The following is a 25,505-nucleotide window of genomic DNA, read 5'->3' on the forward strand; positions in this document are numbered from 1 at the left end:
GAGAGAGAGAGAGGGAGAGAGGGAGAGAGAGGGAGATAATTTTTTTTAATATTTATTTTTCAGTTTTCAGCGGACACAACATCTTCATTTTACTTTATGTGGTACTGAGGATCAAACCCAGCGCCCCGCACATGCCAGGCGAGCGGGTTACCGCTTGAGCCACATCCCCAGCCCTTGCTTAGGTATATGTTACAATAGGGACAGGCAAGCAGGTTTGGGCATTTGGGCTTTATTGATGGGTGGATTCCTGTGTATTCACTTTTACCTGCTTCATGGGATTTATTTATTAATTGGGATAATGATGGCACCAAATTCTTATGGTGTTGTGCAGATTCAATGAATTTGTTTTTCTGAAGCACCTGGCTTATAACAAAAGACACAGACATTTTTTGCAAATTAATGAGCTCATCAAATCAAGTGATCCTTTTGATTCAGACATAACTGAATGCCTGGACTTTTGTGTGTGTGTGCATGGCAGGAGGGTATTCTGGATCAAAGCCCAGAGCTGAGACTCTAGTCAACTTGGCTTTCAACCAAGAATGTTGGAACTTGTGTCCCTATGCATGTATGTGGCTCTCTCTAAGAAGGTCCGTGCTCAGGCAAGGGAGACTGACATGTCAGCCGTACAGAAGCTACAGCAGAAACCTGGCTTCTCTATTACTAAGACTGGATGTGTCCACAGCCTTTGAGATACTGTAAAATACTTTGAAAGAAAGCAAAAATGTGTTGGAGATGGTCCATTTGCCAAGTATGGGGAGGTCCTTTGTGAGATGTGTGCTCAACAGTCCAAAACTAAGGACTGACTGTAGCAATTGTGAAATAAGACCCTCTATAATAGACCAAGAATAATTCTAGTCATGTTTTTGAACCAAATATGCAAGAAATATATGTTTAAATGACTTCATTTGTATTCTGCAAGTACAATGTTTTAGCCAAATATAAGCTTGAATCTTTATGAAACTGGCACAAACCAAAGCACTGAGCTTGTTTGCAAAAGAGGAATTTCTCTGGGTCTCCCTTCTAAATCCCTCAAACTGAGGTTGAGCAGAGAGACAATCTCACTTAAGAAAAAGTGGTCCCATTCAGTCCATTACTGTTCATTCCTTCACAAACATGCATTTAGTTCCTCTTTATTGCCAGGTGCTGAGATTATATGGAGTACAGCTGTCTGTCAGTAGCTACAGGGAATTGGTTGCAGGACACTTCATTTTCACATTCAAAGTATCAGAAAGGAATTAAGAGAGACAATCTCTACTCCCACTGTTGGTGAAAGTCAAATTTGTGCAAATTTTACAGAGAATAATTTGAAGATGGATATGGCTCAAGCAGTAGCACACTCACCTGGCCTGGCATGTGTGTGGTCCGGGTTCGATCCTCAGCACCACATACAAACAAAGATGTTGTGTCCACCGAAAACTAAAAAATAAATATTAAAAAAATTCTCTCTCTCTCTCTCTCAAAAAAAAATTAAAAAATTCTAGCTATATGTATTCAATTTTCTTCAAATACATTATCCATAAACCAAACAAGTGTAACACAATTTCTTCCAAGTTAGTTTCTTGGGTTACCTTGCGTGTTGTGAATCACCAAACATAAATGTGACTATGCTGCCCTCGAGTGGCCATTCGAAGAATATGCTTATTTGCTAGGTGTTCTCAAAAGAGTCTTAGACCCTATAGCTCTTCCGCATTGTCAGAAAAATAATTAATAATAAGGCAACACAAAGGAAAAAAAAAGTGATTCTAAGAGATTAATATGAAATGATCAAGGATTCCTGGCCACTAAATTCAAGAACTTGAAGTTTAGTCAGCATAACCCCAAGGTACATGATCTTCTCGATACCTCCTATTTCTTCAATGTGTGGCAAATATTTGCCCATTTAATGATGAAAGTCTAAACAGAATATAAACAGATATAAGAACTTGTCTTCCTCAAAATAAAAACATCACAGAAGAAAACACTGTGCACAGAAGACGACGCAGCGTGGCATTCAATACCTGACTCTGGTGTTAGGCTACTCAGTGCTGTGTGCTCTGTTACAATGGGGAAATGGTTAACATTCTAGAACATTTACCCAGATCTTTCCCTCAGTTGGACAGAGTGAGGGTGGGCAGAAGAGCTCTTATGAGTCAGACAGAATCATGTGATTCTAAGAAAGCCCGCCTCCTAAGTAAGTCCTTGCTCTTCTGACACTGAAGACTAAGAGAGGCCCCTCATGGTGCATCCTCACAAGAGTTTGCACTTCTGGAGAGTGCAAAAGAAACGGAGAGGAAAGACAGCCATGTCTACCAGCCTTGTCTACCAGAGGTAATTACCCTGCAACAAAGGGCTTGTCTAGCAGGGAATCGGAACCCATCTATAATGACCAAAAGTTCTATCCGGAATCAAAAGCAACTATGAAAGCCAGCCATGGTGACAATCATCCATCAATATCCTGGATGGACTAAAGCTAGTCTCTTACTCCTCCATCCCTGCAAAGGAGGCCAGGATGGAGTGACTGGGCCACCATGCCTAATGTTTGAAACTCCGCTTTGGGGATGGCTTTGTAAAATAGATCTATTTGCTGAAAGACTCTCCAGGAGTAATTGTTCAATCAGATGACTTTACGATGGTGTGAAAGTGATACGCACTTAATAGACAATATATTTAAATTTTGTATTTAGCCTTTTCCTGGGCTAGCAACATGCCATAGCACACCAAATCACAGCCTCCTGTCAGCAACAGGGATCATGAGGGAATCTGACATTCCACTGTGTGCTGCGTTGCTAAGCTATGACATTTGGGGTAAGTGCACGAAATGCATTTTCAGCTTATGATATTTTCAGTTTACAACAAGTTTATGTAAATGTAGCCCTACTGTAAGTTTGGGAGCATCTGTACTGTAAAATGTCCTTTTGAACAAATTCATCCATAGCTGGGCACAGTGGCAGATGCCTGTAATCCCACTGACTTCCGAGGCTGAGGCAGAAGATCGCAAGTGTCAGATCAGCCTCAGTGACTTAGTGAGGCCCTGAGCGACTTAGAGAGATCCTATCTCAAAATAAAAAATAAAAATGGATAGGGGTGTGACTCAGTGGTTCAGTGCCCCTGGGTTCAATCCCCAGTATTCAAAGAAAGAAATAAAGACATTAGTTCATATTAATTATACAGAATAGTGGGTTTCACTGTGGCATATTCATATGTGGTGGGGGGGAGCATGGGAAGAATAGACAACTTTAGATAGGGCAGAGGGGACAGAGGGGACGAGAGGGGAAGAGAGGGGGCTTGGGGGTAGAAAAGACTGTACTTTGTGTATAACCAGAGATATGAAAAATTGTGCTCTGTTTGTGTAATATGAACTATAATGCATTCTGCTGTCATATGTAACAAATAAGAATAAATAAAATAAAAAATAATTTTATCAATATGATTGAACCCAGAGCCTCAGGTATACTAAGCACTTGCTCTACAACTGAACTACACCCCCAGCACCGAATGTTCTCTTTTGGAGGATCCAGTGGGAAATGTTTGTGTCTCTTTTTGGGCTTACACTGAGTAGTTGGTGAACTGTACCTTTCAACCCTGTAAAGAACATAAAAAATTCTTCATAACCAATGTTGTCAACTAACTCTAGGCAAATGCCTAAGGCTGTCTGACAGGTATATTAGGATCAAATGGCATCTGCAGCTGACTTTCTCTTGGCTTCTTTTAAATCCCCCATGAAAATAATTCCATCCTGCTAAACTGTGTATATCTTTGAATACTCATTTAAACGACTTCTGGGGTGTGATAGGAATTTTACAACACAAATCTTCTCCAGATACAATTACTCTGAAGCTACATTTTTAAAGATGGTAACTGCACTATTTTTAAACATTTCTAGATGTTTGTCTTAGACTAAAAGGGCATCACACAAATCCTAGTTTGTTTTACACTTTCATGTTTCACTAATTACAAAGTTTAAAGACACAAGATGTAGCTCCGTGGTTAAAGCCCTTCTCTAGCATGTGTGAGATCATGGGTTCAATCCCCTGTAGCAGACACATACATACACACACACACACACACACACACACACAAACTAAAAACACAATGTTATTTAAAAAATTTACCAGCTTTTATATTTCTTCCAATGTTTGACATCACAAGTAATGTCACAGCAGATACCTTTGTACATGAAGCGTAGTTCATGTTTCTAATAATTTCCTTAAGATGGAGACTAACTGGGAATCACTGGATCAGGGTACCATTGGTTTTACAAGGTGTTTTTGACAGCTTTCTGTTATTAGAACAAATACTTGAGATAAATAAACTTATATAGAGAAAAAAGGGTTTTTGGCTCATAGTTATGGAGGTTCCAGTCCATGACTGATTGTCCCCTTTGCTTCGGTCCTGTAGTAAGGCAGTACATCATGTGGAAAGTGTGTGGTGGAGTCACACCACTCACCTTATGCCAGGGAGTGAAAGAGAGAAAAGGAAGGATGTGGAGTCCTGCAATCCCATTCAGGGGCACACCCCCATTAACCAGAATACCTGGGCTGGACTCCACCTCTTAAACTTTTCACTACTTCTCAGCAGGGTCACCCTAGGCATCCAGCTTTTATCACTTGCACCTTTAGAAGACATTCAAGATCCAAATTAGAGCACAAGTCCTGACAGGTGTGGCCAGGTGCTGAAGCCAGAGGCCGTGCCCGAAGTGCCCCGTGATGGGGTGGGGCACTGGGACACCACTTCACGTGATTTCTATTTTTAACAGGTTCGTGTTGCCCTCTCATCATTTTGGCTAAGTCAGTAACATGCAGTATCACCCCCTAGCTCTAGCTTCACCACATTAAAATTCATAGCACCTTGAAGAGGAACTATTTCCAATTCCCAAATGTTGTATATGACTGAAAAAGAAAACTCATTATCAACTTTGCAGCTCATTAGCAGAATCCTCTGCATCAACAACCCCTCATTACTGCCGACAAGTGGCTCCCATTCTCACCTCTCACTGACTCCCTTCTAGTTCTAGGCATGACACTCTGAAGAGGGTACTAAGAAATCTACCCTACATCTAATAGTGCCACATCCTTCCAATTGTCAAATATGAGCTCAGACCTGAGCTCAAATTCTCATCCCGTCACTAGCTGTGTGACCCTAGGATAATTACCAATCACTTCTGAGCCTCGCTTTCTCTGAGTGTTAAAGGTCATGGTGTCATCTGGCTGGCAGGGTTCCTGCAGGGTCGGCACACGGTGCTCAGTAAGAAGCCCTTCTCCCACCTCTTCCCCTTCCAATCGGTGACCCTACCTCCCACCACCAGATTCAGGCAGTGATACCGATGGTAGCCTCCCAGTGTATTCCAGAAATACAATCGCTCATCTCATGCTGCATTGTTGAGGCTTTGCACCTGACCCCCGTGACTGGGTGATGAGAATTAAGGACAACAATCCAATGGGGACTGTTGTATCCTACAAAAAACACACAGGCACCCCCACAATGATCACACTGAGTCAATCCCTCAACCCAGCACCCTGTGTAGACCCAGCAGACTCCTCTGCCACCACACCGGGTTCTGCTCACAGGCTGAGATTGCACTCTCCATACCCTCTCTTTTCCATGGGAAGGTGACCAAGCCCTTGTTCTCGATTCTGGCAACATTTCTTAGTTTTTCAATACACTTTGCTTCATGGAGAAGGAACTGTCCAAGGGCAATGATGCTGCCCACAACCCACACATCCATCAATGGGAAGAACATGCACAAGATCATTATAAGGAAAAGCAAGGTACAAGAAAAAAGAATGAAATGCACGGGTTGTGTCTCAAGACTGCTCATCGGAGCTCCTTATGGAGTGATGACGAGAAGGAGAAAGTTCTGTTGTCCATCAGATTTGCATGCCAAAGTGTTACTCAGAAAATACATGAGAAAATACAGCCTCCAAAGATGACAAGAGCAATATGAGTTTTCACTATGATTACTTATTTTACATATGAAGTTTAAGAGATTGTAGCAAGAGACAGGGAATTCCATAAACCCACATCTATCCGTGTGCTTTATTTATTTCTTTATTTTTCACTTGGCTTTGGTGGCTTTTTTTACATTAAAAAAAAAAAAATTCTGAAGCTGACTTAAGCCCACCATGAAAGCTTTGAGAAACTATAAAGGAGCCTCTCTTGATGGTCAATTTATTGATTTACTGAAGGAGAATGAATAATGCAGGGGAAAAGATGACTAATGAACATTTGAAACCAGAAATACTGAAATTTAACCTCAGCCGTGCAATGTTATCAAAGTTTATGAGAAATGGACTTTTAAAACTTGAAAAGGTTGCATGACTACAACATAAAAAAAAAGGATTCTTTAAAGGTTTCAATGACATTTTTATAAAATAAATTTTCCCTATCTTACATTATCTGGGTCACTAATTCCAAAGATGCTCTTGAATTAGAATAATTAAAAAAAAAAAAGTACAAATAACTAATGGCTCTGAACCCACAGGCGCTAAAGCAAAGAACTGTCATGAGCTGTGGCCTGGGAAGGGCAAGAGTATGAAACACTGAGACGCACCACGCAGGCTGCAGTCCTGAAACCCATCCTCAGACGGATTGGACCCCAGGACCTTGGGACTGGCCGGGACCACGTCCCTGCACTGAACCCTGGCTCGGCCAGCTTCCCCCATCCCATGCCCTCGCTCACCGCATGGTGTAGAGCAGAGTGCCATCGTCCTCCAGCCGCAGCAGCTTGTTGGGCGTGGTCATGTTGTGCGCGATGGACTTCTTCCCGTTGTGGAAGAACGTGTCTGGGGTCCAGATTTTGCTGGCCAGGAGGTTGTTGAGAGGGAGGCGCTGCATGGGGCCCTTGAACCGAAGCCTTTCGTCTTTCCAGCTTTGCCGAAAAAACACATCTATAGTGTATTCCTAATGCAAAGGAAGGCAACGAGCGGACATCTGAGTCCAAGAGGGCAGCGGCGGAGTTCTTGAGGGGTCTATTTAGAATGATCTCGGAGGGGCCAGGCCCCGTGACCTACCATTTCCGTGTCGGACACAGGACCGAAGCTGGTGACGTAGATGTCAGTCCGCACCTGAGTGATTCTCTCTGAAACAGAGACACGGGTTGCTCCGCGCACGGACTCACCCTGCACCTCCGTCACACTGTGTTTGGGCACTTATGATGTGTTTGGTAAATCTAGAGGACTGGTCAGAATACCCAGTGGAACTAAGCTGCTCCCAACTACAATGCAAATAAAATGTCCATCACATAAAGAAAGCCCAGCTGGGCTGTCACTGTACTTCTGCCCTCCTGGGCTGTCTTTCTGCATAAGAGACCTGCTGAGTCTCCCAGTGGGAGCTGGGTAGTAGCATAAACACCTGAGCTTCAGCTTCTTCCCCCATAGACCTGGAGTAAGAATGCTAACCTGCAGTGCATAACCTTGCCCCTTCCCATAAACAGTGCTTTTGAAAGAGTTGGACAATTCAGGATGGGGGAAGCCGATTCAGGGGTAGCTCCAGTAAAAAAAAAATTAAAAATTAAAAAAAAAAAAAAATGGAGCCACCATGTAGTCTCCAGGGAAAAGAGGAATGAGAAAATGCTCTGGGTGTGCTCTCAGACAAGGACAGCTCTCAGAAGGGAAGATCCACTTCTCCATGGATGGCATTTCAATGGTTAGAAATTTCTATCATGGGAGACTACTGTATCAGCTAAAATTATTGGAAAATGCATAAAGTGATACAAGTGGTTAATAATATTGGGGAAATTTTTGTGTGTTCTCTGGGCACCACTGAGGCCCAGTAACCCCTGTAGTACAGACCACATTCAGAATGTGCTACATCCGGTGTTGGTGTTAAAGGACCCCAGACTTCCTGATGATATCCCCACGGGCTCAGATCTTTTCTCTCCCAGCATCTCCTTGCAGTGGACATCTACTTTTATGATGTGTATTTGTACATACACAGGTGTTTGGTGCTTTGTGGTTCTGGTGCCCGTCTCCCCACTGAAACATAAGCCCCACTGCACCCTGAGATTCAGGGTAGCCCATTAAGCCCTCCTGTGTATCCTCAGGGCCCCCAACCTGCAGAGTTGTAAGGCAGGCTGCAAGAACAGAGGACAACTCAGCAGGTCTCTCTATGCCTTGACCTCACTGAATATGTCCAAAAGGGACAGGAGTGCTGAACACTGAGGCCTGGGAATGCCATTCAGAGGGCAGACCAGACATTGTCAAGGAGTCTTTTCCTTCCTGAAAAGGCGGAGAATGGCAATTCGTGCTTTAAGGGAATCTCCCTTTAAAAATGCAAATATCAGAGAATTAAACCTTTTCCTCTAGAATGTGTTTGCCAGAGGGTGTCTACTTCACCTAATGAAGCAAGTTCAAATGCACTACATCTAAATTGGTTATAGCCAAATGCATTAAACGTGCCTGGAAACTGCACACAATCTTCACCATAAAATTAGCTGTGCCAGTTGTGCCCTGGAAGAACAATCCATTATCAAGTTTTGTTTTGTTTTTTATCAGTTTCTCTCAAAGCACAGTCGTCCTTCCCTTATCTGTGCTTTAACTTTCTGAAGTTTCAGCTACCCAGTGTGAGCTGAGATTCAAAAATAAATCTGAATCTCAGCTGGGGTTGTGGCTCAGTGGTAGAGCACTTGCCTAGCACATGTGAGGCACTGGGTTCCATTCCACATATAAATAAATGAATACAATAAAGGTCCATCAACAAATAAAAAAATATTAAATGGGAAATTCTAGAAATAAGTAATTTGCTCTAAAATAACTTTTACTGCAATCTATTGTTATAATACTCATATATTGTTATAATAGTCTTGTTATAATACATTATTGTTGTTAATCTCTTACAATGCCTAACTTATAAATTAAACTTTATAATGGGTATGTATATACAGAAAAAAATCATAGTATATATAGGGTTTTGTAGAACCTACAATTGCAGGCGACTACTGGGAGTCTTGGAACATACTCCCATGAATAAGTGGAGACTATTATAAATATTATAATTATGGCCAAAGTCAAAATTAAATTTACACCCCGTAAAGATGCAAAGAACAATACTGGACAGTGGATTCAACACTTAAGAACTGCTTCTCGAGATAAGCCAATCCCAAAATGTTTTCTCTAATATTCGGATGCTAATTCCCAATAAGGTGGAGGCACTAAAGAAGAACAGTGTTACCTTAGATTAGGTAGAGGGAGGTGATGGGAGGGGAGAGAAGGGGATGTGAGGATAGGAAAGATAGTAGAATGAAACAGACATTATTACTTTATGTATATACGTGACTACATGACCAATGTGATTGTGCAACATGTACACTGAGAAAAATGAGAAATTATATCCCATCTATTTATATCAAAGTGCATAAATGCATTCTACTGTCATGTATAACTAATTAAAACAAATTTAATTTAAACAAATTTAAAAAAAATAACTGCTTCCTCACTAAGTGAATAGGACTTCTGGGAAGAAGAGTTTGCAGGGACATTTTAGGGAGACCCCTTCCCCAGCTCTTTGCATCTGGGAAACAATAATAAAGGATACAGGGTCCTTGGCAAGGAGGGAGCCACCATCTCAGGACATCCAGATGTGATGGTTCTTTCAGGGGTTGTTTGACTCACGGTAACCCAAGCTGTAGACTGTGGTCAGGTTTTTCCTGGGGCCTGGCCGGCCTCCTCCAAGAACAGCATACTTACCTCCGAGCCCAGGCCGCAGTCTGTTGTCATAGCCATCCAAGAGCCCATCCAGGATCCTTGTAAATATTGTGATGTTGTCATTGGTCTCATCTTTTCCAGAACTGGTTGGCATTTGTGAAAAGCTTTATGAAAGAGAAACAAAAGAAAAGGTTAGAACTTGTATTGTTTCTTACAAATTCTTCATAAGATAGAGAAATCCAGGTATCCTATGGCAACTTTTCTTAAAGGGGGACATTGGGGAAAGGGAGCTTCCATACCACCTCGTTACTATTTTGCTGTCATAAGCCTTAGTTCCTGAGTATCCTAAGTTCTGTTTTGGTCTGAAGGTGCATCACCTAGCATGACAATCAAAATCGACCATTCTTGATTCTGAGGAGCTATTTATTACCAATGTTTTAGCTATTTAAAAAACAAGTTAGGCACTGCACATGGACTAGCAGAATTTACTCCACTGATAGGGAATTTCAAAAATTTGGTTTAAACACAGAAAATCAGGGTTCAATATCACTAGTAAGCCTTCTGCAATGAGCACTGGGGTGAGGAGGGGGATGGTGAAAAACTTTTACCCAGGTTGAAAGATAAGGCTGGTCTTACTGAGTCTTTAGTTGAATTGGGAGCATTTTGTGCTGTGAATAATACACGAGAATTCAAGTATTTAGTGACACAAGTGATTGAGTCTGTGATACATCTTTGGGCTTCTGCAGCCTTCAGTGCTGCCAGCTCATGGCACATTCTGTGTGTGCCCACACATCAAGAGCCAAAAAAAAAAAAAAAAAAAAAAACCTAGAAGAGCAGACTGAACCTTCAAGGATGATACAAGAGGATCATTCTGAGTTTGTTCAATGGAGTGAAGTTATCCAGGCTCAAAAAGCTTATGTAGATGGAACAGATGGAAACCAGAATGATCTGCTTAGATGCAATCAATGAAAATGAACCGGATGGGACAGACACATATAGCTTCTGACCTCAGTGTCTGCCCTTGAGCAGATCTGGACAAGCTAAGGAGGTTATTTTGGGGGAAAAAAGGTCTACCATCCCAAAAGACAGTAACATGACTAAAGAGCATGGCTTCCATCTCTGGTTCCTGTAGATGCTTTGAGATGTGCCAACAGCACTTGACTTACACATTGGGCTTGGCTGCAAGAGCTCAGAGGACTCTCTGAGCTGAAAGCCAGATGTGACTCCCAGAAGTAAGCCCTCTTGGCAACTGGGAAAAGAATGCCCTATTCCTGGTACTTCCCTTAAATGCTCAGCTGTGGGGTCTCGGCTGTACTTCATAATCATTGAAATTAGAGCCAAGAGCCACCATCCCTCTGTGGAGGGACACTGAAGTCAAAATCAATGTTTGCCTGCCCCACCCTGTTCTTGAAAATTGGTCATTTTCATTGATTGCATTCATACAGATCAATTCTTTACTGACCCTTAAGCTTTTCCTTTTTGAATGACACAGTAGAAAGATCCCTTGATTTAATTTTTACATTGCCATTAAAACACATATAGAAGTTCTAGCAAGCTAAAATTTAGTCCTGTTAGTAAAGAGCCCACAGATATTTGACTCAATGATTCAGTATTTAAAGATATTAAATTCCCCTTTTTTTCTAGCATCCATGGTAATTTCACACTTTAGAGAGACAAAAAACTAAGCCACACAAAGCTAATGCCAGAATGAAAAGTCTTGACATCATCTTGGGCTGTGTATGAATGAATGTTATATTTGGTACTGGCTCAGTTAGTTGTGTAATGATTGGTCAAACAGATCTGGTCTCAGGGTCCACTTCTCATGGCGTTCAAATTCTTAACAGTCCAATTATTCAATTTTAGGCTATATCCAAGTGCCTAGTATTTAGAAGGTACTTGCTGCCTCTTTAACATACAAATATACACCAGTAAAAAGAAAAGCAAATTCTTTCTGTATTCATGGATTCATTTTCTGCTGTTTCAGTTATCTGAGGTCAACCGCTGGCAAAAATAGTAAATGGAAAATTCCAGAAATAGACAAATCATAAGTTTTCAATTATGTGCCATTCTGAGTAGCTTGATGCAATGTCATGTCAACCCACCCAGTATCTGAACCATCACTTTGTCCAATGTATCCTGCTGTATATAATATCTGCCCATTAATCGTAATAATGGCCCCAAAGTCCTAGAGAAGAGATGTTGGCAATTTAATTGCTGTATAGTATTATAATTGTCCTATTTTTTATTAGTTATTATTTTTATCTCATATTGTGCCTAATTCATAAATTAAACTTTTAAGTATGTAGATATAGGGAAAAAACATCATACATATAGGATTTGATACTATCCTCAGTTTCAGGCATCTGCTGGAGTTTTGTCATGTATTTCCTGCATTTAGGGGAGAAGTACTACATCTTAATGTTTAAAGGAAATTTTTCTAAGCTATTCCATTATCCGTTGTGAAATGTTCTTAAATTACATTAGATCTGAATAGCCCTGGCTGTTAAGAGACAAAGACTTGCCTACATTATTGACCATTCTGAGGCTAGATCTGTAGAGATGTCTTTTGAGTGCCACTCTCCTTGGCTTTGTCCAAGAGGAAAGACAAACGTTTACTGGTCCACTAGTTTCAGGGAATCACCGTTCCACCCTGAATTTCACTTCACAAATACCCAAATCATGTCTGATAGCAACAGGATAGGATTAAGAATTCCAAAGCTCAGCTTTCACTTACTGGTCAAAACAAGAACAAAACAAAAAAACAGAGTTTAAATATGCACATAATTATACTTTTTCTTGGAGAAAGAGCTATCCTTAACCCTGTCTTGCCATAATCACTCCTTGTATTTATCTGTGGGCCTGCATATGTTAGAAGCCATGGCTGAGGACCTGCAGGGTTTTTCCTTCACTGTATTAATGAAAGATAGGTACTGAAGTAAGGAACAGATTATTCCAAAACTCCATGAAAATGCCTCCTAGGATAGGAGCAATATCATTTTATTGTTTGTTTGCTTTTTGTTTTTTCCATGAACAACTGGGAAGCTCTCCACATCCACAGATTAACCTCAAAACTGATTCAGCCACAGAATATGGTGAAGAAATACACCTCGTTGACAGCCCTGAGGAGAAAGACTCTTGCTTGATCACTGAACACAAATGCTGTGTTTTCTTAGCCCCCTGCACTGTGGTCCCTTCAGGAAAAGCTCACAGATGTCCGGGGAACTTGCTGGTGCTTCTACCAAGCTGCACAACCTTTAAGAGCTTCCTCTACGATTAAGAGTAACCTCAGCTTGCTTTGTTCCATTTGGGCTCAGGGAAAGTACTTGAAAAACAAAATAACACAGACATCCTGGGCTCTGCCATCAGTGAGTAACACCGAACACAGCAGCGTGTAAAGAGTGAGTCCTCCCACATCCCCCTTCCCACTGAACACTCACTCCAGTTACGGTCCAAGGGCAGGCTTGGTCCACTGGCATTCCCATTCAGCTTTTGTTAGCCATACTGAATACAACCCAGGAGCTCTGCTCACCTTTGGGCCCACCCTGAGTGTGTTCCTGCCTCAAGGAGAAGCTAAAGGCTCTGCTCTTTGGGGAGAGGATTTTTGTAAGATGTTATTTATTTAATGGTCTTCAACATGAAAGGAATATTTGAAAATTTGGGTGACTCACACTTGATTTTAATGAGAGTTAATTAGTTAGGTTCTCTTGAAATATGAACTATTTCCTTATATTTGCATATACTGTCTTCCAAACTGTCATATTTACTCCATGTTTTCAGTTCTAATATTTTCAGATTATTGATCTTTCAGAAAAGAATAGTGTCATATCTTGGTACCCATGGGGGACTGGTTCCTGGACTCCTTTTATGGAAACCCAAATCCATAGATGTTCAAGACCTTTATATAAAATGGTGCTATATTTGCATATGACCTGTGCATCTCATCCTATGCACTTTAAATCATTTCTAATTTAATTATAACACCTAATATAATGAAAATGCTATCTAAATAGTTATGTTGTATTATTTAGGAAGTAAAGATGAAAGAAAAGTCTGGATATGATCAGTACAGGTGCAAGTTTTTCACCAGTATTTTCAATCTGAGATTAGTTGAATTCACAGATGCAGAATCCATGGATATGAAGGGTCCACCATGAAAAACCCATCCATCCTGTTAAAAAAAAAAAATTCCCATTTTTTTTTTTTTTTTTACATTTCTTTGTGTAAGTATTACTAGTCTATACAAAAGATCTAAGGAATGGGTTCCTAAACTTTCTGGTGATTTGAAATGAGGACTAGAGATGGAGCTCAGTGGTAGATTACTTTCCAAGCCTGCCTTAGATCCTGGCTCAATCCCCAAAACTACCGGAGAAAAAGAAAAATGGAACAGCAGGAGGAGGTGAATGAGTTGATGGTGGTGGAGGAGGAGGAAGAGGAGGAAAAAGAGGAGAAGAAGATGGAGAAGATATAGAAATGAGGTCAAGGGCCTCATACTGTAGCCTGAGAAAGGTTCTGGTTGCAGGATCAGCAGGGACAGGAGTAAGGTGCTGAAGAGCCATGGAAATCCCCGGGGTTTCTTAAAAGGCTATGCCATGGCACCCAGCCTAATGTGAACTTCTGGGTCATTTACAGACTTTTGATGAAGTGGAGTGGGGAGCTGGTATCCATGAAATCTGATCCACTAATGGGTTTATTTCACCAGCAAAGTGCTTAAGAAAAATAAATTGTTCAGGAAGGGTAAACCTTTGCCAACTTCTCACCTCTCCCTGTTGTCCCATACCTGGCCTTTTTGAAATTTTGATTTTGAGACTCTTGCATTAGCTTCTTCCTGACTTCTTGGCTCTGGAAACTTAGTTTTAATTGATCCAGGAGAAAACAGGCATCGATAACTTTTAATCCCTCTCCCTGCCACCACCCTTGTGACCCTCCCGTGCAGCCAAGGTGGAAAGTGAGTGCTCTGGGGCTAAGCTAGAAACAAAAAACTGCCTTGTGAACCAACTGACAATACGACTCCCATGGCCTCCCAGATTCTCTCTCCTCCATTACATCTTCAGAGAGGCCCTGATTGGGCTTGGTACTTATTCCAGCTCTATGACTACTGAATCCACCCCGTGCCAGGTGTTGTGGAGAGAACTAGGGACCCGAAAATGACCTACAGGACATGAGTGTTTTCTGCAAGGACCTTTTGTGTTCCTGGAGGTTTTTCAGTAGAATATGGTAGGAATCCAGTGTCACTATGCAAGACGTTACAGGAACACAAGGGAGAGAAGACTCAACCTTTGCCTAGGTTCAGGGGAGAGGAAAATGAACCCGAGGCTTTAAGAATGAAGACTGTGTCTCCTGTCAAGGAAAGGGGTACAGAAGGGAATTGTCAACAGTGACCCTGAAAAAAGAAACTGTCAAAAAAGAAACATACCTTCTTTGCAGAGGGTATGTGAGAACTCTGCTGAAAAGGGCAATATGAGGATTAGCTCGGTATAAGATTATCCAGGCCCTCGGTTCAACCACCAGCACCACAAAAGCCAGCAATCGGTGGGCAGGTAGGCACACACTAAACCATGACTGTATGCCATGCTACACATCTAGGTTCTTCCTGGGGGTGATAGGGCCCCTAAGCACTTTCCTGGAGCACTTGGGCAGCTTACAAATGACAGATGTGGACAAGGCAAGACTGGAGGCACAGAGATCAGTTACTCAAGCCATGGAATGGAGATAAGAGGTGGGATGAATGAGTATCATCAGCTGGATTTTTCCCTTCCATCCCTCCTTTTTTCCTTCCTTCTTCTCTTTCTTCTCTCCCTCCCTCATTACTTCCTCCCACCACCACTACCTTGTTTTCTTTTTTAGATAAGGTTTTATATGTTTCCCAGACTGGCCTGAAATTCCTGAGCTCAAGAGATTCTCCCACCTCGCTGTTCACATGGCTGGGACTGTAGGTACATGCCTACCAAGCCCAGCTCATCAGCTGAATTTCTGACTGGGGAGTGAGGGAGAAGGAGGGGTCTAAATAATAGGACTGGAAGTGCAGAGGAAGCTTACTCCCAAATAAGCCAACTACCAACACAGGGTGAACTCTGCTGCAGAATTCACTCATTACAGTCAGCCTCCATATCTGCAGGCTCCACATACTCAGATTCAACCAACCACTGATGGAAAATGTTCAGGAAAAAAAAAATGGCAACTATACAGAACATATAAAGACTTGTCCTCCTTTTCATTATTTCCTGAACTACACAGTATAACAATTATTCAAAAAGAATTTACTTTGTATAAGTAACCTACAGATGGTTTAAAGTATATAGGAAGATATGCATATTATGCCATTTTATGTAAGGGCCTTAGCATGGTGGATTGGGGTATTAAGAGGGGATCCTGGAGCCAGTCCTCCACAGACACTGAGAGACAACTGTACCCTGGAGAGGGGAGTAAGCAAGGAGATTGACTGATTCATTGATTGTACCAGGGATTGAACCCAGGGGTGCTTAACCACTGAGTCCTATTCCCAGCCCTTTTTAGTATTTTATTTAGAGACAGGGTCTCATTGCATTACTTAGGGCCTACCTTGCTGAGGCTGGCTTTGAACTTCAAATCCTCCTACCTTAGCCTCCAGGGCTGCTAGGGTTATAGGTGCGCACCACTCTAGGTGTGCTGGTTGGGTTTTGTTTTTTACGAAGATATAAAAGGATCTTTCTTTTTGAGAAACTTTCAAGGATTCTCTGTCAATGTGACTGATTCATTTATCCATTAAGGTTATAATCTCTGATAAGAGGAGTAATGTGTTGTAGATTCCATCTTTAAAGGTGCTTTATTCTACCAAGATATTTCCTTACTATAATATTTTAAAGGGTAGACTTTACCTCATAATTTCTGGTGAAGAATATTCTTCTGAGTGTTGTCAGACCACAAATTGCACGTGTAAAGACAGGGCATGTTGTATTTCTTGATGGTACAATCTCTGCTTATTTTGACAGCCATGTTTTATTTACATAAAATGGGATTGATACCAGCTACTGCAGACAGTTTTAATGTGAAATTACTTTGGGGGTTGAGCAGATTGGTTTTATGCTTCAGCTTATCTGTCTTCTGAAATTGCATTCTTCCCCCCAGTATTTGATTGCTTCTGGGAAATATATCTTCACTTGTTTGTTACTTGAAGGTCGTTACATAAGCACCTCTAAATGGCACCATTTTGTGATGTGTTTCCTCAACTGTGCATTAGGCACTACTTTAGCTAACCATATTTAAAACAAAATGCTATGTAAAAGGAGAGCGGGCAGCCATGGTGGACACTAGCTGGATGATGAGATTAATTCCAAGTTTCTAGATAAGAATCTTTCCCATTTCAAACTGGAAAACTCAAAACTTGAAACACATATTTTATGTGGTTAAATTCCTATATCATGGATTATGCCAGAACTCTTAGGTTCCTCCCACTCCATCTGAAAGAACCAGTCCTGCCCTTCAGTTTCCCAGATCAAGCACAAGTCCATCCCAGCTCACTACCTCCCTATGAACTCTCTTGTCCTTGACTCTTCTGCCTGGCTCAGAATTCTGTAGCCTACAACACAGAACCTAAATCATACAACCCTACAGGCCACACTGCACCCCACCCCACCCCACACCACCCATGTTCCCCGGCTCAGCACCTTCCTTTCCCCAACCCACATATGTGTTGGTGCCACATGCACCATCCCACAGCTATCCCTTGCTCCTCATCATTCCCATCAGCAAGCACATCTGATATAGTACCATGGGTCTTTAAGTCATTCACCCATGTTCCCTTTCAGCTGTTCTCTGTGATTTGCTCCGCTTCTCATCAAAACTCATTGGAAGAGTTATTTGCATTAGAAATCCCTGCTGCCTCTCCTTCCTTCTCTTGCAGCAGCTCCTCTCTAATCTCCACCACCTGCATCCCAAGAAAATCTCTTTCCTGAAGGCCAGGAATGAACTCATGGCCAAACCCAAAGGTCAAATCTTGATCTTCATCTCAGTGGACCTGTGAGCCACAGGTCTGAGGTTCCCCTCCCTCCAACACTTTCTCCACTTGGCCTCAGGACACTATTCTCTTCACTCTTCTTCTTCACTTGCCTCTTCCTTTTGGTCTTGCTGTTATCTTCTCTCCTCTTACCTTCCTGTCTCCAAATACTGTAATATTCCAGGATGTAACCCAGGGAAATCTTTTTCTTTCTGTCTACACTCAAACTTTACTCAATCTCCTCCAACCCACAGAAGTGTATCAAGTCTAGGCATGCAGTCCAGTCTCTCTTTGACCTCCAGACCTCTATTTCCAATGGCCTGCCTGGCTTCCCTGCCTCGGTATCTAACCCATACCTCAAAGGGCTTAACGTGTTCATAACCACGCTTAGGAATATCTCTACCCAAACCTCCTCTCCACTGCCTTCTCTACTCCACGACAAGCAATTGAACCCATCAGGTTTTCAGGTCAAATACTTGATGTGGAGAGGTCACCATCCTTGGTCCCCTCTTTTCTCATGCCCACACCAACCCATCAAGAAATCCTACTGGACAAAATAGTTCCTCCCCAGGGTCATTATGACCTTGTTGCTTCTTCCTTTTCTCCCCTCTAGCCCCACCCCAGATTCTATTCCATTTTATTTACTCAGCATACTGAGTGAGCTTTAAAATATAAATGGCATCATTGCCACATTTAAATTAGATCACATTTTTCTCCCACTCCAAAACACTCCATGAACTGGGCCAGGCATCCTGTCACCTAATCTGTAGTCCCAGCTACTCAGGAAGCTAAGGCAAGAGGATTACTTGAGGCCAGAATTTCAAAGACCAGACTGAGCAAGACACTGAGACTATCTCTAAAACAACAAAACACCACTCAACCACTCTCTCTGATCCTCAAGATAAAAATCAACTGATGCTATAGTCATCATCTGCAAGGTCCTCTGACCCAACTCCATCCCTTCTTCTGATTCTGCTTTCTACCAATCTCCCACTTCCCCATATCAGTCCCCTTGTTGTTCCTAATATGCCCAGCAAGCCCCTGCTACAACACCCTTGCCTTTGCCACCACCCCTCCCACCTCATCTCACTCCTGATCAGTCTTCCCTACAAATAGCACTGCTCATGACCTCGCTTCCCTGGGACCACTGCAATAGCCTTTCTTCCCTGCACATTCATTACCTCTACTCTGAATTGTTCTTTGTAGCCATCATTGTAACTCAGCTGATACTTACTTCTCTATTACCTGTCTTGAACCAGAATATACCCTCCATGAAGGCAGGCTCCACTTTGCCCCCTGTGAGACCTCAGCATCTCGCATAGTGCCTAGCACGTGGTGAGGACCCCATACATGTTATAGTCGAAGCAGGGAAATAGTCCCCAAGAAGCCCATGTAAGGGAGGCTTTGCATATGTGGTTCCATGTATAGCCCTTACTGAATTCAGGCAGAGCTTGGACACCACATTCACCCTCTGGGTCTAGTAAAGGTCAGGAGTGGCCTGGTCAAATACCCAGAAGGAGGGATGGTATGTGTTTTAACACAAACACACACACACGCACACCATCCCCATGCCCACCTCTGTTTAAGCACTTGTTTAAGCATTTGGCATAAGTTAAACAGTTGTCCCTCGCACCAGTCCTGAAATATAGGATCCATTACTATCCCTACTTTGAGATTCAGAACTGAGATGTAGACAGGTTACATAACTTCTGATGTCACAAATGTAATGTGTAGAAACAGAGATCACAGTCAGGCATCAAGACTGCCCAAAACAATACTTTATGTTCCCTAAATATTTGGCAAGGATTTTGAAAGAGGAAGCAAACTGATAGTGATGACCCATTTTGTTGTTGTCACTAAAACTAAAATGAACTGGCCCTGGATTTCATTAACTTCTAGATTCTGTCTTTTTGATTTTGAAATGGCTTTTAAAGAAATACACATAAAATGGATTTCTCAGGGAATTGCTAACGCCTGTTTCATAGCATGTCTTACTTTTCTGGGACCTTCTGTACACCATTAAATTTCATAATCCGTATCCTGTACTGGGTTTTATTCAGGCTGTGTGGTAGACCCACTGTTTTTATATTGGTGTTATTTGAATTCTAAATTAAAATATTCTTCTGTTACCAATATAGAGATTTCCCTCCCATTCATTCCCTTTTCATGGCACTATAAATATTAGGACATTCTGGAGAAGGCTTTAGCATCCTTGAGATGGACCCTAATACTTCCACTTTCCAATGGCAAAAATCAGACGCATCTCTCTAAGCTCTTGAGCCTGAGCTCTTTATATCCACAACGAGAGGATTTTGTGAAAATTAAATGGCATACTTCTTAAAATGCATTGTGAAGATTAAGGAGACACACCTATAGACACACCTATAACTCACTGCTGAGGGTTTTACGATGTCTTGTTGCTTTCAATTCTAATACTTTCCTCTGAAATTCCACATCAACTGGAATATACATCTTATGCCACTGAATCTTTAAAAAAATCAAAAAAACCCACGTTCTCCTTCTCCCCTTGAACTGAGCCAGTGACTCATTCTGGAGCTGATTGCCAGCTGGTGTCGGCAGAGAGCTGTATCCTTCTGAGCTCTGCTCGCTGCCTATTGGCATGATGAACATGTAAAAAGTTACCTTTATAAAGTATATAATTCAGAAGTATTTCCTATCGGTGCCTTAAGAAAAAAAAAAAGAAAGAAAAAAAGTTGGGCATGACTGTGCAGCCAGGCTGCGGTCACCTACTTGTCTTGCTGGAGCTACCTACTTTTCTGATCTCTAACTCTCCCTGAGCCATTGATTCTGTTCCTGCTGACTGCTTCAGTGCTGCTTTCTGAGTGTTTTCATAATTGTTATAATGACTGTTTGTCCTGGGCCTTATGAACCTGAAGCCGTAGGGCAGGAAGAATTTGTCATCGGGGATAGAGAAGAGAGAACTTTCCATTGAAGAAGACATTGTGAGTGTCTGCATGATTCAGAGAAAATGTACTTTCTGCTCTAGTTAAGAGAAGGGAACTGTCCTTGAGTATGTGTCTGCAAAGGCCCTGTACATGAGACCTAAGGTCCAGGCTGGCACACTTGTATAAATAAACAATAGCCCTCTCTGTTTATGTAGGTAAGGGACTTCTGCAAGGACCTGCTTTTAATTCCCAATTATAAAATACTGTTTTCTGAAGTCTGTCTGAATTACACTGCCCACATAATAAAAATCCCAACACATTCTTTTTCAATGGATAAATCCATGAAATATACTTAATGCAATTAAATGAATGGAATTGGACTTAACCTTATGATTGACTGAATAATCCTCCAAAGTATCTTGCAATTATCATGGGTCTTCCAAGTTGGACAATGTATGATTTTTTCAAATGATGATAAATTAATTCCAGTTCAAACTTAATAGTATATATTTTGGCATGACATTGATTGCAATATTGTTTCAGTGCTATTTTTCTTCTCCCATGTACTTGAGGATACTGGTTTCATTAAAATAATTATAATGGCTTAAATAATCCCACATCTTCAAACGGGCCATTGCATAAGGCTGACTCTCAAATAAGATCTCTGCTCTGTTGTATGCTGATACATGCTCTGTTCTATAATTTAACACTAATAGCAGAATTATAACGGCTATTAAAAATGAGCTGCTGGTGACCAAATAAATTCAAGGATTATGAGGAAAAAAAAGAAATAATACTCATATTATTTTCAAAGCAATTTCACATTAATTATCTTATATAATTTCAAATATATTTCCCCTCTCACAAATACATTTCCTGGTTGCCAGATACACATGCTTTTCAAAAACCCTGTACATCAACTCTGTACAAGCACAAAACCTTACACATTGCCTCTTTCCTTCCTCTCCCCTCTCTGATTCACTCCTTACCCCCTGCCAGTTCTCTGACCTCTTTTGTGTATTTACAGGTATCAGCATTTCTCAGGGCCTTTGTTACTTCCCTCTCGCTTTTGTTTTGAGCCTGATCACATAAACTCTTTCTTTGGGGGGGGGGGAAACAAGAGTTTACTTTAAACTCATTCCCACCCCTAATCTCAGAGTACAAAGTCCTCTCTCTGCTCCGAAGCAAGAGAATACCTTTCAGAATTACACCCCCCCCCACACCCCATCTATATTAGTTTGCAAACCAACAGTAGTCAAATAAGGCAGCACAGGAAGTAACCAGACACAATCACAGAAAGCCTGCTGAGTAAGGAATCCCAGCAGTTACTAGCTTTATGAACTCCCCAAGTTAGCTATTTCTCCATCCCATCTTCCACAGCTGTCAGAAGAGGCTAAGGATGCTCATCTCATAAGACTGCTCCTAAGATTCACCTAAAACATAGTCATAAAAATAGGGGCTGTACATTGTAATAGCTGCTATTCTACGAAGATTTAAAGTCAAGAAAATGTTATGAAACTTTGGGATTTGACAAAATTATTCTTACATATGTTTGGGTAAAGGGCAAGTGAGAGGAGCCTCATAGAAGAAGAGAAATAAGTAGATATTTGATATCCTTTTATGATATCTTTTGTGGCTGTTGAAAAGTACATCCTGCTGGACAGAATGTGTGCAACTTGGCTTCCTACTTCACTAAAAACCCCACTTTATCAAAAGCAGCTGAACACCCAGGGTTAAGCATTAAAAGCACTCGAAGAACCTGTAATGATGTAATGATGTAAAATTCCACTTACAGAGATATTCTCTAAATGAAATGATCTCAAATAATTTAAAATATTGTAAGCCGAATATGTTCACTACAAGAAAATCTATAACAGCAAAATCAGAAACAATGTAAACATCCCAAATTAGGGAAGTAGTAAACAACAGAGCATTCACGCACAGTAATAAATCCATCCCTTTTAAAATCACACATCTTAGATTTTGCAAAAATAAAGTAACAGGTCTGAAAAAAACTACACAAAAGTTAATGTGCAGTATGATCCCAACTATATAAACGTATGCACAGAAACAAGCATATTAAAATGTGAAGGGTGATTGTCTCTGGTGGTGGAATTATGGGCACTTTCCATTTTATTAGGTATGGTTTTATCAAAACAATCAAAATTAAAATCTTCTCCAACAGCTAACTTTTTAGAAAGATTGAGGAGTACCTTACCACTTTCTTAGTGTTTCCTTCCAGCACATAATAATTACCTCTCTTATTTTGAACATGATCTTGGAAATCTATAGGGTTAATTAAGGAATAAAGTATAACTGCTTCTTATGACTACACTTCACTTATATGTTACTTCCTATTCCAGACTTGAACCTTCCAGGAAGTGTAAAAACTTCTTACCTATTCAATGAAAAGTCACAATAATATGTTGGCTAAAATATTGTAAAGAAACTATACGTTGTCAATCCTAGCATACTCTTCACTTCCAAAATATCACTAAGAATATGTAATATATCAGTAAGCAAACTGACCACACAATGCATTAACTTGCAAAGTTGAATACTTGGTAGGATTTCATTTTACACGCCTTCCATTCAAAACTTTGTGAGCACCACAGTTTATAGAATTTAACACTTGAAGAGAACTTGGAAAGAAAATCTGCATTTAGCAGTTAACAAAAACAAGGCTTGGGAGGGGTGGTGTCCAAACAAGCAAGGAAAAAATAACATACAACACTTCTCCCCAGAGAATACTCGATTGGCTGCAACTTATACCTGTTTCCATTAGCAAACATGGGCTGTTGGGCTCGTGCTGGTGAGGGATGGGCATGTCCTTAGATAAGCTATGCTGGAGAAAGTCCTCCTTGAAGACTCAGGCCTGTGCCCACGTCCCAGTGCACCTGGGCTGCAGTCACAGCACTTGGAAGTCTTAAGTTTCTACCTGTCTGTCTCTTTCCCTCTCCCCTCTCTCTTTGTCTGCTCACATCTGGAAGGGTCAGAAGAGCAGAAAATGCCCAGAGCACAAACAAAATGTCACAGCCCCCAAAAGGATCATCTCTGTTTGCCAGACAACAGGAGTTTCTCCGGCTGTTGGAGAGCCACTTAATAGTCTCCATCCTTTTAAGATTTACACATGTGAACCGTATAATGTGAAACCTCTGGAGCCTGTTTTTACATAACTAATGTTTTGGTGACTTTAGTCCTGAAATTTAATTTCTTAATCATATTCCATAAGCTTCAAGCTGCAATCCTTTTGATTAGCCAGAACAGTTCTGGAGTGGTGGGAGAGAAGAGGGAGAGGAGGAACATCGACCTCCTAAGAGCATGCACATGTCATGTTAGTTAACAATAATTTGATGAAAGAGAAAATCAATACACAGAGACTAATGGCCAAAATGAAAGGTTAATGTAAATGATAATACTAGAACTTCAGGGGTATCTTTCAGATTTTCAGACTTGTAGTTTAAGATGTCTGCCCCTGCACTTGAATGGGCTGTTCCAGGCCGTTGGCTCAGGCCATGACTACTTTGAGTCCTTTTTCAATGCCACATACATACACAGCAAAGACTGGGCTTGAAAGGCAAATTCAATTGCATAATGGAACCAAGGAGAGTGATCAGAATGTTGCACACCGACCGCCCTGTCTAATAAGCAGTGAATGTCCTTTACGCAAGCGAACTTCTGAATCTTGTTTTAGCCCAAGTAGGAGGAAACACAGCTTTTACTCTGAAACCATATTTGGTTTTCATTTCTGAAAACATTATCTGCCTCTTTTCTTGGACATACTGCTGGAGATCCCACACCAGGGGCAGCCTTGCTCAGGAAGAAATCATAGGTCAGGAGCAAGGACCCTTCATATATTTACAACAAACTGAAGGGCAGCAGACTGCAAAGGTAAAAAGCAAGGGCTTGCTGAATTGATGTTCTGCTCTACAAGGTTCCAGAAAGGTACCACTGGCCCCAAAATTATAAAAATTAAAACTGGAAGGGATAACTTACCCAAAGTGACTGGCTAAGTTCATGGAAATACAAAAAAGAAGGAGGTTTTTAATCATGATAAAGCTAGAGAACATTCCATTGTCCATTCCCAATAAGATTATAGTTGAAGCAGATAAATTTGGAAGAATAACTGTTCTTTTCTCCCAACTTGATCTTGAAGCTGAAAAATACACAAAAAGGAAAAACATGAACATGAAATTTTTGCGTCACTACACTGGAATCAATCATAACAGCTCCCACACAACCATCGACAAAGCAAGGAAACCTGGCTGTCAATCCCAGGACAGGCATACACCAGGTGTTTTCTACTTCACTAGGCAGTTAGGTTGGGTGTAAAGAAAAGTTACAATAGGAATCAATTTTCATTTTTAATTCAGAGTGCAGAATCATTTTAATTCATTTTCCCATACCTCAAATCCTATTTTACTTTTCAGTATGTAATTAAATGACCCATTAGTCCTATTATTAAAATAAATCTGAGCAACTACATTTTGTATGCACCAAATCCACAAGTGGAATAAATTTACCTTTCTGAAATGTGTGCCACGCGTTCAAAGCCAGCCAGCTACTCCTTGTTCTGCAAGGTGCTGAGAGAAAGTATGTGGAAAGAGGGGGAAAAAAGCACGTTTAGGAAACAAGTCTTCTACAGGATTACGATAATGTAATAACTTTCCATAAGACAGCGTTGCCACTTTCTCAGTATCCTGCCTCCATCACTAATTTAATAATCACTGCATTTGGGAAAGTCTCTCAGTTCTGTTCTGAGCCCTAATCAATGCATTGAAATCCAGGCAGACACCATCCTTAGGCTCAGCAACTAACATTAGAGAAAGCATATATTTCTTAACATGCGCATAACGCAAATAGGTGTTCATGATGCCTGAGCAGCCCAGAGTTCAAAAGGAACGTTTTTCCTAGGAGACCCCCCAAAACTCCAGAATTGGGAAGTACACAACAGGTACTTCCATCTCAGAAGCGAAGGCCTTCTGTGACTCTGGTAAAGAAGGACAG

At 41.2% G+C, this 25,505-nt stretch overlaps 1 protein-coding gene across 1 annotated transcript in view; it reads right to left on the reverse strand.

Moving 5' to 3' along the window:
- Positions 1-24,580, reverse strand: part of Gabra5 (gamma-aminobutyric acid type A receptor subunit alpha5) — a 71,664-nt gene extending 47,084 nt beyond the window's left edge. Inside the window, exons 1-4 of the mRNA XM_026402603.2 lie at positions 24,495-24,580; positions 9,663-9,784; positions 6,990-7,057; positions 6,659-6,879 (exon numbers count right to left, since the gene is read on the reverse strand). Coding sequence (XP_026258388.2) covers positions 6,659-6,879; positions 6,990-7,057; positions 9,663-9,784; positions 24,495-24,580 — 497 coding nt within the window. The remainder of the gene's footprint in view (positions 1-6,658; positions 6,880-6,989; positions 7,058-9,662; positions 9,785-24,494) is intronic.
- Positions 24,581-25,505: the final 925 nt, after the last annotated feature.

The sequence above is a fragment of the Urocitellus parryii genome, chromosome 6 (assembly GCF_045843805.1).
Source record: "Urocitellus parryii isolate mUroPar1 chromosome 6, mUroPar1.hap1, whole genome shotgun sequence".
Lineage (NCBI taxonomy): Eukaryota > Metazoa > Chordata > Mammalia > Rodentia > Sciuridae > Urocitellus > Urocitellus parryii.